The 14915-nt window shown below is 38.2% G+C and overlaps 1 protein-coding gene across 4 annotated transcripts in view; it reads left to right on the plus strand.

Moving 5' to 3' along the window:
- Positions 1-14915, plus strand: part of LOC103740136 (integrator complex subunit 6-like) — a 68583-nt gene that overhangs the window by 31711 nt on the left and 21957 nt on the right. For all 4 annotated transcript variants that reach the window (XM_008840685.3, XM_008840686.2, XM_029567176.1 and 1 more), the window contains exons 3-9: positions 805-954; positions 1837-1926; positions 2330-2513; positions 2763-2891; positions 4398-4561; positions 9033-9185; positions 10399-10531. In XM_008840685.3, coding sequence (XP_008838907.1) covers positions 805-954; positions 1837-1926; positions 2330-2513; positions 2763-2891; positions 4398-4561; positions 9033-9185; positions 10399-10531 — 1003 coding nt within the window. The remainder of the gene's footprint in view (positions 1-804; positions 955-1836; positions 1927-2329; positions 2514-2762; positions 2892-4397; positions 4562-9032; positions 9186-10398; positions 10532-14915) is intronic.

Raw genomic sequence — 14915 nt, forward strand, 5'->3', positions numbered from 1 at the left:
TATGTTAAAGCTGTAATGAAATGCTTCTTCAAATCATGTAGTTATTAAAATTTTTTTAGATTAAAAAACAATAATTAGTAGATGTGAAAAACATTACCATTGAAATCTACCTGATGACTTTATATCCATGCTCAGATGCCTAGAAGCTCAGAAAGTAACCAACTGTGACTAGTAATAATTAGATATTTAGAGCTTAGAAATGCATGTGCAAACATCCAATGTCAATTGCATTGAAAAAGAATTTTTCTATATGAAACTGTGTATTTTAATAATGAGATGGAGATCTTTTTAAAGGTTAAAACATCATTTAATTTATGTCTTATAGGGTTTATACTGAGTACAATATTGTATAACTGTAATAATTCAACTGTAAACCTAAAAATTTACAGCCAAATTTGAAAGAGATGCATCCTACCTCAGGAAAACGTTATTGAATATGTCAATTGTGTTGTAATGATATGCTTCTTCTAAGTATGTTGTTATTAAATAAATCATTTTTAAAAATTAAAAAAAAAATAAGAAATAAAATCTAAGTTGGGCATGGTGGCACAGATCTTTAATCCCAGCACTTGGGAGGCAGAGTCAGGCAGATCTCTGTGAGAGTGAGGCCAGCCTGGCCTACACAGTGAGTCTCAGGCCACCTGGGGTTACAGGAAGGCCCTATATCAAACAAGTAAACAAACAAAAATAATTTTAATAAAGTGATTTGTCAGAGGTTTAGTAACATGTTTAGTGTTAATTGCTGCACTTTATATATTGTTCATTGTATAATTGAGAATTTCTTTGAAAATGTTTTATTTTCAGGCTGGTTGGAAAGAGAATCATGCAACATTCATGAATGAACTGAAGAATCTTCAGGCTTCTGGACTGACTACTCTTGGTCAGGCTCTAAGATCCTCATTTGATTTGTTAAATCTCAATAGATTAATATCTGGAATAGACAATTATGGACAGGTAACAATTTTTTAATGAGTTCAGCTAACTTATTTTGATGACTTGGGGTAAAAATACAAAATTAGGCCCAGTTACAAAGAATTCTGCTACTTTTAGTATCAATCATCAAGAGATTCATGCACCTTTGAGATACACACTTCATTTAAAATAAAAACCGGAAAACAACCTTTTGATTCTTAATCAACTGATTATACGACAATTAAAAGTTCATATCATTAAGTAATCAGATATTTGAGAATGGGATGAATAAATTGTTCAAAAATGTTGAAAGAAGACACAGAAATGTTCTCTGTCCTTAACCTTTCTCCCCTCCCATTATAATAAATTAAAAGGTAGAAAGCTGAAGAAAAAAAGAGGAGGGCAGAAAAGCATCTGCTGCTGCTACCACTGTCCTCTTTTTTTTTAAATTTATTATTTCTATTTTATGTGTTTGAGTGTATTGCCTGAATGTACGTAAGTGCACCCTTGTCATGCAGTGCTTGCTGAGGTCAGAAGAGGGGGTGGCATTCCCCTGGAACTGGAGTTACAGATGGTTGCTAGCTGTCATGTGGGTGCTGGGAACCAAACTCAGGTCTTCTGTAAGAGTGCTGTTAACTGCTGAGCCATCTCTCCAGCCCTCATACCACTGTCCTTTTCTATGCTAAAACTATACTTACTCTCTCTAAAGTCACTGTCCGGGCTGCAGAGCATGCCATCGGTGACCTCTAATTTGTGTCACCATTTTGAATCAAGTGAATGAATGAGTTTATAACTATGGATGAGTCTTTCGCTTCTTATTTATCAAGGAAAAATTTATCATTTATTTGGGAGAGATCGTTGACAAGAAGTGTAATGCAATCGTATTACTTTACACAGTTCTAATACTTTTAAAATGTATTTTAGGGGAGAAACCCATTTTTTCTAGAACCATCTATTTTAATTACCATCACAGACGGAAACAAGTTAACAAGTACTGCTAGCGTTCAAGAAGAGGTGAGATTTTTAAATTCTTTTAATTTCATTGAAATAGCAGAGAACATGCAGCTATCTCTGTAGAAGGCATATATTTCCAGTTTAGAATAAACTTGGAGAAAACGGGCTGGCATGGTGGCACACAGCTGTCATCCCTGCACTCAGGAGGCAGAAGCAAGTGGCTCTGTGAGTTCAAGGCCAACCTGGTCTACATACCAAGTTCCAGGCCTGCCAGAACTACATAAGTGAGGGTTTGTGTCATTAAAAAGAAAAAAAAGAATAAAATTTGGACAAATCTTTCATCTTGATAATCCTTGAGAAAAGGCTTCATTGTATAGCATTCCATGAAAGCAAAGTGAACCCTTTAACTTCTCAGTTTTGTACAGGCTATTATGATGATCCTTTTAAACTTTTGTCTTCTCAGCTTCATCTTCCTTTGAATTCTCCTCTGCCTGGAAGTGAATTAACCAAAGAACCTTTTCGTTGGGATCAAAGGTTATTTGCCCTGGTGTTGCGTTTGCCTGGAGTGGCTTCTAGTGAACCAGAGCAACTAGGGAGTGTACCAACCGACGAATCGGCCATCACACAGATGTGCGAAGTCACAGGAGGTATTTTGTGGTTCTGAAGGAAGAATTTCGGGTAGGAGAGTGTAGTCCTCATTAAATTCCATGTCTAGTCTTTGCTTGTTTTCCTTCAAAATCTTTTCAATTTGTTGCTTAAGGTCATTGCTTGTACCATATTCCTGCCAATGTACCTTTGGTAATTCCAACTGACATTTTAGGATTTCAAATGCTTATATCAGGAACTGGTATTTTATTTGATCAAACTTGCAGACTTTGTTTTTCTCTCTGGTATAGGTCGCTCCTACTGTGTAAGAACACAAAGAATGTTGAATCAGTGTTTAGAATCACTAGTTCAAAAAGTTCAGAGTGGTGTAGTTATTAATTTTGAAAAAGCAGGACCAGATCCGCTTCCTGTTGGAGAAGGTACAGTAATAACTTTTTAAAAAATTATTTTTATTTTATGTGTATGCATGTATTATCTGCATGTAGGTAAGTGCACCCATGTCGTGCAATGCCCGCGGAGGTCAGAAGAGGCTGTCGGATCCCCTAGGCCCGGAGTTACGGACAGTTGTTCACTGCCATGTGGGTGCTGGGATTTGGACCAGTGTCTTCTGCAAGAACAGCCAGTGTTCTTAATCGCTGAGCCATCTCTCCAGCCCCAGTGATAACTTTTTTTTTAAGACAGGGTAACTCTGTAGCCCCAGTTGACCTGGAACTCGCTATGTAGACCAGGCTGGCCTTGAACTCACAGAGGTCCACCTGCTTCTGCCTCCCTAGATCTCGGATTAAAGGCGTGTGCCACCACACCTGGCAGTAATAACTCTTTTAGCCGTAATGTGTTGTGTAGAATAATTACTATCCACATACATTCTAGTCATTACAAACATCTATTCAAGCACCTACTCTGTTATCATCAGCCACACATATGGGTCACGTGGCCAAATTCTAGGAACTTTAGTTTCAAGTCAAATATTCCTAAGAAAATTCCTACTATTTTAGACCCCAGTTCTGGGGTGACTCCGATTCGTTCAGCTCTCTGCTCATAAAATATATGTCAATCCACTGTGTTGTGGCACTTGAGTAGTAGACTGATTTGGGCTTTGTGAGCACCAAATATGCTGAACTATCTTTATGAAATCTGTGGTAGTTACCACCCCACTGCAAAAGAATGTGAATATTTACGTAGCAACTCACAGTATTCTATAAGATTGTACATTGATATTTTCTTGATTACTCTTTAACTACCTAATGTTTTGTCTTCAATGAGATTTTACACAAAATTTGACATCCAAAAATACATAGAAGCCCTAACTGCTTTTGCATAGGGAACTTAAACTACAGTGAATCTCTAGATGGTTTGTGAAGTGAATATTTCTGAATGGGTTTCCAAGAAGACCCGGGGAACTAAATTGCACCATAATAATACATGGCAAGACTTCCTTAGAACTCTGCTTTTTGTTATTGCCTCTCATTTCTGTCAGTACACACACCCACACTCACTCCCCCAACACAAACACTGATACATAGACTTCATTATGACCATGGTGCTTTGTCTGATCTGATTCCCTTGGCTAATGTCAAGGGGATACACTGCCTAATTTGGTAACGGAATTCTTGAAAAATTACCATTGTGTTGTGGTGTGTGTATGTACCCATGTTTCATAAAAGTTGAAATTAGTTTATGCTAGTTTTCCACATGACTGCATATTCTCCTGGTAGATTAAGGATAGTGGGAGGTGTTGAGTTAGAGGGGGCAAATTAAATAAAAATTGTCACTAGAGAACGCATTTAGAAATCCTAGTACTTTTCCTTCTTGTGGTTTTCATAAATCATCCTTTTGTTTTGTATTTTGCCTAAAACTGAAAATTTTGTGCAAGAAGATAAATAGCTTTAAAACATTATACCTTCTGTCTTTTGTTTAAATTGTAGATGGGCTTATGGATCCATGTAGGCCAAGCAATTCATTTGCTTCTCAACCATGGCATAGTTGTCATAAACTCATTTATGTACGACCTAATTCTAAAACTGGTGTTCCTGTTGGACATTGGCCAATTCCAGAATCTTTTTGGCCAGAACAGAATTTACCTTCACTAGTAAGTATCATAAAACTAAAAAGGTAAACATTAGTCTGGGATTTTTATTTTATTACAGTGAAGCTTTTAAAATAGTTTTGAGGCGTTTAAGCTCTGCCATAGGCAAATAAGTCTTTTGGTTTCTGTCTCTTATTGAAAGTCTAACTCTATGCCTTACAGCAAGAGAAAACTTCCTTTATTTTATTTTACATTTTAGTCTGTTATTCAGTTGTCTTTGCTGCTTAGATATTAAAGTATTGTGGGTTTTTTATTTAAAGGTTTTGCATTTATTGTGTGTGTGTGTGTGTGTGTGTGTGTGTGTGTGTGTGCCACAGCATACACATGGAGTCAGAGGACAACTTTGGGAAGTCATTTCTTTCCATAACGTGTGTTCTGGGGATCCAACTTAGGTCCTCAAGCTTGGTGGCAGTCACCCTTATCTGCTGAGCTATTTTGCCAGCCCAAGCTTTGTTACTTTTAATGTCATAATGTGTGACTTGGTTTTTATTTTGAAGGTCTGATTTTATTTACTAAGTAAATACAATGTCTAAAAAGCACTGGTGGTATGGCCAGGCATGGTGGCGCATGCCTTTAGTCCCAGCACTGGGAAGGCAGAGGCAGGAGGATCTCTGTGAGTTCAAGGTCAGCCTGGTCTACACAGTGAGTTTCAGGCCAGCTGGGGCTACAGGGAGACCCTGTCTCAAAAAGAACAAAAGGAAAAAAAAAGTACTGGTGATGCTGAAGATGTAGCTCAATTGGTAGAGTGCTTTGGTTATATGCAGGAACAAACACACACACATACACACACACACACACACACACAATAAATGGAAAAATTAAAATAAAAAAGTACTTTACTGTCCAAGTGGCAAAGGCAACTGAATGAAAGACTAAAAAAATAAAAGGTACATATTTTATATAAAAAAAAAAACATGTATATATACAAAGTACATAAAATTGGTGGGGGGTATTGGGGGATTCAGATGGGAGAGGGGTCTAAATATAATAAAAACATTTGAAATTTCCAAAATTCAATTAAAAATTAAACACCATAAAAACCATGATATTAATTTTCATGCACAGTGTTAGGAATTTAGGAGCCTAGTTTACACCTTGTGTAGATTCCAGAAACATATTTAAGACATTCTCAAAAAATTCATCAGACACCTAGAGGAACTTGGTGGGCTTAATTTTCATACAGTGTGTGTGTGTGTGTGTGTGTGTGTGTACAGAAGTTTGTGATATTTTGATTTATTTACTTTTTATAAATTAAAAAAATTAGTTATGATTTTTAATTTACACATATGAGTGTTTTGCCTGCATATAAGTGTACCTGTACATGAAATGCCCACAGAGGCCAGAAGAGGGCATTTGATCCCCTGGAACTGAAGTCATAGATGGTGTTAGCCACCATGTGGGTGCTGGGAACCAGGCCCGGGTCCTCTGCAAGAGCAGCCAGTGCTCTTAACTGCTGAGCTATCTCTCCAGCCCCATTTTGATTTATTTTTATAGTTCACACAGGATGTTATTTTGAATATGGTCATTTCAATGTATTTGAAAACACATTGCAACATTAATTTCATGTTTTCTCCCTCGGAAAAGATACCTTATCCAGGGCTAGAGAGATGGTTCAGCGGTTAAGAACACTGGTTGTTCTTGCAGAAGACCCGGGTTTGAATCCCAACACCCACATGGCAGCTAACAACTGTCCGTAACTCCAGTCTCAGGGGATCCGACAGCCTCTTCTGACCTCCGCGGGCATTGCACAACACGGGTGCACTTACCTACATGCAGGCAATACATGCATACACATAAAATAAAAATAATATAAATTAAAAAAAAGATACATTATCCTTTCCAAGTTTTATTTATATGTATTTTTATTTAGTTTTAAATTAGCTCACAAACAGGTTTTCTTATGACATTTTCATTTTCATACATGCTTATTTTTTGTTGATTCGCCCTCTGTTCCTCCTACATTTTCACCCTCCCCCACTGTACCTTTTTACCCCTGACATTTTTCCTTCTACTTTAGTGTTCGATCACCTTCCCCACCCTACTCCCTTAAAGTCTCTTTTTTTCTCATCTCATGGACCCTTTTGTAGTTTCCTGGCCGTTACCCACATTTACTTCCATCTAGATACACGTACTTAGCAATTAAAAATGGGTACCCACATATAATATTTAGTTTTCTGAGCCTGGGTCACCTTGTTTAATAAAATATTTCCCAGTTATATCCATCATCCTGCAAATTTCATAAATTCATTTTTATGGATGAAGGAAATTCCATTATGTATATGTACATTTTCATTATCTGTTCATCTGTTGATGGGCTTCTAGACTGATTCCATGATTTTTTTTTTCTTTTGTCTTTTTGAGACAGGGTCTCCCTGTAGGCCCAGCTGATCTGGAACTTGCTACATAGACCAGGGTGGCCTCGAATGCACAGAGATCCGCCTGCCTCTGCCTCCCAAGTGCTGGGATCAAAGGCGTATACCACCACACCAGGCCTGATTCCATGATTTTTAATCAGTGGACTTTGCCCCATATAAATCCACATTTTTACTGTTTTTTGAAGACAGGCTCCCACAGGATAATCCAGGCTGGCCTTGAATTCACAGTCCTTCTGCCTCCTCCTCGTAAGTACTACTACCATCAGCGTGCCCTGTGCCCTGGTGAGTCACTTGCTTTCTAATGATGGGTAATTTCACAATATTTAAAAATTATCTCTAAGCAAAGTTTTGTCTTTTGGTCACTGCATTTGGTAAAAGAGGGTTTGATATTGTAGTTACTCCTAGTACTGGATGACTCGATTTTTTCAGGGATGGTGACCAGGGAAAAAGGCCATAAAAGCAAACTCCCCTATCCCCAATATTAGAAGGCCTTAGTGATTCCTCTTGTGTGGATGGGCGATATAAACATATCACTATTCCGAATCTCACATAACACTTTCTTGGGTTCAGGTCATCTTTAAGTTTTAGAAATTTCTACAGTGAACTGCATTTCTACCCAGACAACTGGTTCTGGGCTCTTCAGTTTTCAGGAGCAACCATGGGAAGCTCAATTGTAAGAACTGATGGAGCCTTTCAGTCCTTGATGTGGGTGAGAGAAAGGGTCCCTTTGTTCTTCCCCAAGGCTCCAAGGCGGCAAACCCATCAACTCTTAGTTCCTTCAGACCCCCCAGTAAGTGTTTTAGTGACAGATTTATGTTATTATTCGTAGCTTCACTAAGATGTTTATTAATATTTTCACTTCACTAAGTTTTTTCACATATACAGATCTAAGAAATCAGAAATATTTCACAAGACTTATTAAAGCTAGAATTAGGAAAAGGTCAAATAAAGGAAACCCCAAGTAATTTATACATAATTTGTGTTACCATTTCTTCATATTTAGAAGTTCATTTGAGAGCCATTTTTCCTCAACCCTCCAACATCTTATAGGTTTGTAAATAAGGCCAAATGAATGTGTTTCCCCCTTTTATGAAGGAAGCAAAGACTTTTAAAAATCATATTTGTATTTGCCTCCCGCATCTCTCAGCCCACGCTGTCCCCCTTTGTCCCTGTGCTGCTCTCTATTCATACGACCTAGCAATAAAATCTCTTTTCCATTGATCTCTTATGGTGCCCAAACACACAGGCCTTTGAAATCTCACCAAAAGCATCCTCAGCTCCTGCTATTCAAAGCAAGCATGTGGATATGAGCAGGGCCGTAAATCTCTTCTGAGGCTCTGAAGTTGTGACTGGCTCGGTTATCCTTGTATATCTTGCTCTGTCCACACCTTTACTGATTATCATTTTGCATGGTGGCTTAATTAAGCTCTGCTATTTCCTCATTAGAAAGTTTCAGGGATTCTTCTTCCCCAGCAGGATCTGGTTATCTAACCTTCATGACACAGAACAATGAAGGGCAGGACTGTTTGGAGGATAAATGTGGATTTGACTGTTAGAGTTCATCCTATGGATCACAATGGTTTCTTCAACGTAGTGAATGCAGTTTTCATTTCACTGAAATTCTAACTAACTGAATTCTAGTTCATCTTCCCTGTCTCCAGTGCTAAGTAGATGGTAGAGATCAAGAACTTGAATTCCACACAAACCCCATCCATGGAATCCACTGGTGATTCTTCTTTTAAAAATATTATTTTATTTTTTAATGTGTATGAGTGTATTGCCTGTATGTAAGTGTATCTGTGACATGCAATGCCTGTGGCAGTCAGAAGTAGGCACCTGATCCCCTGCAACTGGTGGTTGTTAGACACCATGTGGATGCTGGGAATGGAACCCAGGTCCTCTGTAAGAGCAGTCAGTGCTCTTAACTGCTGACCCACCTCTCCAGCCCCCATTAGTGATTCTTAAAGATCTAGTCACTCTTATAAACATCAAGTTTGTATTTTACTGATGGCTTGACAAAAATGTAACCGGGCTTGCAGGATTGTCAGAATTGTAAGCTTTCTTGATACTCAATCATATTTCTTCCTTTGTTTTTTTAGCCTCCACGAACATCTCATCCTGTTGTGAGGTTTTCCTGTGTTGATTGTGAGCCAATGGTAATAGACAAACTGCCCTTCGACAAATATGAACTTGAACCTTCTCCCTTAACTCAATACATCTTGGAAAGAAAGTCTCCCCATACTTGCTGGCAGGTGCTTATCCTTACCTATTAGCCAAATGTCAATAACTATTCTGGGATCTGGGAACTGATTTTAACAGTTTTAAATTTGAGGGTTTGGAGAGGTGGCTCAGCAGGTAAGACTGCATACTGTTCTTCCAGGGGACCTGAATTCGGTTCCCATTACCCATGTCTATCAACTCACAACCACCTCCAGCTCCAGGAGATCTGAGACCCTTTTCTAACCTCTGTGGGCAGCTACACACACAGGCATACACACACACACACACACACAGACACACACACACACACAATTAAAATTAAGAAATATTTTTCTAAAGGTTCAAAGTTGGTAATATTATACTTTTTTTAATGCTATTGAATAAGCAACAGCCATGTGAATAATTTTAGACTGTTATAAAACATTAGCCTATTTTACATAGCCACTTAAGGAAGTAGAATCTGATGAAAGTACATAGTTGAGGATTTGGGGAGACCCATTCCTGGTTGCTAGGTTAAGAGTCTTTAAACTAAAGGATGCAATTCTAATCAGGTGTGGCTTCTGTAGCCTTAGCCAGACTCTCAGCTGAGCTCTTATTTTGAACTTGACAAATCAGAAAACATGGTTCCTATAGGACAAGTGTATAGAGGCTGACAGTATAATACATACCAACTCAGAAATGTCAATAAAGAATAAAAAGATAGTTATATGGATAGGATTAATGTTTTAGTCTAAGTTTGATGATGCTGAGAAAATGCCAATGTGAAGCATCTTCGTGCTGCCTCAGAAAACTTGCAACAGTGTCTGTCTTGTAATAGGTTACTCAATAAGTATTTATTGAGTGAAAAAATGAATAAATGAGGAAATAGAGGAAGATTTAATAGCAGTGCACATGAGAACTGTTTACATAATCCTTTAAAGGGACTTTGTTTTTGTAATGTGTGCTTTAGGCATGGACCATATTTTGTCTTTCTAAGTCTACTGTAATTTTCCCTTGTTCTTTTGGGAAGTTAATTTGGCATATTTAACAGTATCTCAGCATTATTTTCCATTGTATTTACCAAATAAATATTCAGGTACTGTTGATGTGGCCTGTGGTCTGTGAGTGGTTATTGCATGATATAATTTCATTTGTAATATAATTATTTTTTAAATTACTGTGCCACAGATGTCCTAGGAAGTGTTATGAGGTTGACATTACATAAAATCACTATTGTCATAATTGTATGTTGCCTCATGTTCTCAGGTATTTGTTACTAGCAGTGGAAAATACAATGAACTTGGATATCCATTCGGTTATTTAAAAGCTAGTACAACTTTAACTTGTGTAAACCTCTTTGTGATGCCTTACAACTACCCAGTTTTACTTCCTCTTTTAGGTGAGTAATATATATGCTATTTTATCATCTTTTAAATGTGACAAAAAACAAAAGTAGAGAAAAGATTAAGCATTTCAAATTTCATCAAAGAATAATCATTGCCAGAATAGGGAAATGTGTGAAAACTGATGTGGGAGATAGAATTTGATAATTTTCTGCTTTTTAAATTGCTTTTATGTCAATAGACACATGACCTTTGGTGTGTGATTCTTATGCTGTTCTTCAGATTACAGGGTCCATTAAGTATCTTCCTTTCTCCAGTTTTGAAAGAAACTTGGCTGATGAGTTTGAGTCAAACTAGGTGTATGTATGTATGTGTATGTGTGTGTGTGTGTGTGTGTGCCTATGTGTGTGTTTTGTATGTGTATGTGTTCACGTGTGTGTGTGTGTGCCTGTGTATGTGTGTGTGTAAGACCTTAGATTGACATCACATGTCTTTCTGAATTTCTATCCACATTGAGTTTTGAGATCCAGTCTCTCTTGTACCTGGAGCTCACTGGTTAGCTAGACTGGTTAGCCAGCAACCTTCAGGGATCTGCCTGTCTGTGCCTCCCCAGTGCTAAGATTACAGAGACACACTACACCATCTGGCTTTTGACATGGATGCTAACGATGCAAACTCAGTCCCCTCATACTTGCACGGCAAGCACTTTACCAAATGAACTCTCTCTCCAGCCTCCAAACTAGGAATTTTGTTGGAGTTAATCGTCCAGGAATTTGATTGCATTCCTCAGAAAATAGTCATTCTGTGGGGGTATTGGATTATACTTTTTTCTCCCCAGAATAGTACATGATCTAAAACATATTTTAAGCTGGGCAGGAATTAAGGTAATAGGTACAAGAATGAATAATTTTAATAACTACATTAACTAGTTTTAGAAGTTATGGTTTCCATGGCAAAATTCTAAAAAGAAGAATTTAGCTGTTTTACAGATGTGATTTAAAATGTGTATGGGGATTTTTTTTCTCATTTGAAGAGCCATAACTATTCAGAGTAATATAATACTGCATGCTATCTTCCAGTTGTAAACTTGTACATTTTTTTATTCAGTGAAGGTTTCAAAATTTTTGCAGAAAGGACCAAATCATCACTAAATTTGATCATGTTAGTGCTATCAGTACAGAATGTATTCAATACATTTAAAAGGCAACACTTAAGTTGAGGGGCTAGCCAGATAGCTCAGTGGTTGAGAACACTGGCTGCTCTTGCAGAGGACCCTGGTTCGATTCCCAGCACCCATATGGCGGCTAACAACTCTTTGTAATTCCAGTTCCAGGGAATCTGACACCCTCTTCTGACCTCCACGGACACTGCATGACATGGGTGCACCTACCTACGTGTAGGCAAAATATCATACACATAAAAGAATAAATAAAATATAAAGTAAATAAAAATTAAAAGTTAAAATTGAAGAAGTTTAGGGGCTGGAGAGATGGCTCAGCAGTTAAGAGCACTGACTGCTCTTGCAGAGGACCCGGGTTCAATTCCCAGCACCCATATGGTGGCTATGAACTGTACTTAAATTAACTCCAGTTCCAGGGGAATCCAGAGCCTTCTTCTGACCTCCACAACATTACGTGACATGGGTGCACTCACATACATGCAGGCAATACATTCATACACATAAAATAAAAATAATAAAATATTTTTTTAAATTTAAGAAGTTTAAAAATAGTCATCACACTGATTCTAACCACTCCAGCAGCTATCAAAAATGCGTAAAAGCAAATCCTGAATCCATCATTCTAGAGTCCAGCCTTGGCAAAAGAAAAATGAGGAAGAACCCAATAGAGGGATGCTTTTGGAAGCCCTTGTCAAGAAATTTCAATGGATTCTCATATGAGCATTTGAAAATTGCCCTATTCTGACTTTTTTCTAGTTCCCTGTCTAGAACTTGTAATGCTAACTACTCTTGCCTTCTCCTTCACATCTCCTACTCACCAGTCAAGGACTTTCTTTTCCCCCTACAGATAAGAGTTATGCAATTTTGGAGTCTTTTAGATAGACTCACTGAAGGGGGACCCCAATTGCCTCACCCTGCATTCCTGTTCAGCATGGAAGAAGCCAGAGCCATCTGCATCCCAATTCCCTATTGGCAATTTGGGTATCCTCTTCAGGGGATGGGGATGGTGTGATAAGAATAGAAGGTAGGAATAGGCTAGGCAGTTAGGGTAAAAAGACCCCAAAGAAAATAGCAAGTTTATTGGCTAAAATCACAATGTCCTTGGGCCTCTTAGCAACATACTCTGTTCCAAAGGCCAAAAATGTCTAAAGTATTTGGGAGCTTTTATGTAATCCTTAAAAGATTTTAGGGTTACCTCTTCAGAGGGGGGGAATGTTAGAGTAGCAAAAGGTCCCATTAAATAAAAGAAGAAAGAGTACATGAAGTTATCAGAAAAAAGTGGTGGAGAGATATGGGAGGAGTTGGAGGGGAGGGAGTGGGCATGGATTTGATCAAAACACCTTATTTGCATGTATGAAATTCTCAATAAATAATTAAAAATATTTTATTTATTATTATTTTTATGTGTATGTGTGTATTGCCTGCATGTGCACCTGTGTCATGCAATGCCCGTGGAGGACAGAAGAGGCTGTCGGATCCCCTGGAACTGGAGTTACAAACAGTTGTTAGCTGCCATGTGAATGCTGGGATTCGAACCTGGATTTTCTGCAGGAACATCCAGTGTTCTTAACCACTGAGCCATCTCCAGCCCTCAATAAATTATTTTTTTAAAGAAAGAAAAGAAAAGAAAAGAAAAGAAAAAAAAGAAAAATTCATCAGCATGGGGGCTGGAGAGATGGCTCATCAGTTAAAAGCACTGGCTCCTCTTCCAGAGGAAGACCTGGATTTGGTTCTCAGCATCCATGTAGTGACTAACCACCATCCTTAACTTTAGATCCAGGGAGTCCTACATCTTCTGGGCTTTGTAGGTACTGCATACATGTGGTGTACTTACATACATGCTGGCAAAACACTCATACACCTAAAACAAAAATAAATAATTAATTTAAAAATATTGAATAAATATGTCAGCATGATTGTTTTGTATATATCTTTTCCTTTTTTTTTTTTGGGAAAGGGTCTCTCTGTAGCTCCAGCTGGCCTGGAACTCACTATGTAGACCAGGCTGACATCAATCAATTTCATAGAGATCTGGCTGCCTCTGCCTCCCAAGTACTGGGCTTAAAGGTGTGAGCCACTATGCTCAGCTCTGTTTTGTATATCTTTTTTTTTAATTTATTTTTTTTTATTTTTTAAAGTTTTTAATGCTCACTTTTAAATGTAGATTTTCAGTAAACCCAGAATGCATTATTAGAAAAAGCCTGTGTTCCTCACTAATTTCAGTATGATGAGCTGTTTAGTTCAAATTAAAAAAAATATTGAGTTTTTGTATCTTTCTTACAACAGTTCCTAATGAAATTTAGAATCTCTCCCCCATCCATGCCCTCCGCACAAGTTCACAGGTGCAAGATTCCAGTCAAAAGCCTCCAGCTGAAAGCCTCTGCTTCCCTATGTTCATGAACCAGCCCTGGCTCTTAACAGTCTTTCTGCCCCCTCTTCCATAATGGTCCCTGAGTAGTGGGTGGGTGAGGTTTAATGTAGGAGTCCTATCCAGGGACACACACTCTTCAGTCTTCTATTCTTTAAAACTTGACCAGTTGTGGTCTTCTGTGTGCACTGCACTCTGTTGTATAAGGAAGCTTCGCTGGTAAGAGTTAAGGGATGTACTAGTTTTCTCTCTATCCCTTATTCTGCTGTGTTCCATGAGCCTCAGACATAGAGGTTCAACCATTGATGTGTCACCTAGGACTGGAGAAGCTGAGGCTTTCAGGCCACTGGAGGCTGCACATATGAACTTGTGGCAATGGTGGCATAGAGCATAGGACCCATGCCAACTATTTTGTATATCTTAACTACTTTATTTCTTAGCTCATTCTGAAAATATCTTCTTTCTAAGAGTTGTCACTAATACAAATGTAGATTACATTACAGATTAATGAGATTACCAGGAAAATATATACCTTTTTTGGTATTCATTTATTCCTATATGTTTTTTTTTTTTTTTATAAAAGGAAGAGTTTACTTAAGGGCTTACAGTTCCAGAGGGGCAAGGGTCCATTATAGCAAGGAGGCCTGGTGGCAGAGGTGGCCAGGATAGAAAGCTGAGAGCTCACGTCTTCATGCAGGCACAGGAAGCAGAGAGAAAATAGGAATCTGGCAAGGCTAAAGAACTCTCAAAGCCTGTCTCCAGTGACCTACTTCCTCCAGCATGGTCACAGCCCCTAAAGGTTCCATGACTCTCCTCAAATGAATTGGGGACCAATTCATGGGGGACATTCCAATGCAAATCACTACAGAGCTCAACTGGGAGTTCTCAAAAG

This window comes from Nannospalax galili, unplaced genomic scaffold (genome assembly GCF_000622305.1).
Source record: "Nannospalax galili isolate Female #2095 unplaced genomic scaffold, S.galili_v1.0 scaffold901, whole genome shotgun sequence".
NCBI lineage: Eukaryota > Metazoa > Chordata > Mammalia > Rodentia > Spalacidae > Nannospalax > Nannospalax galili.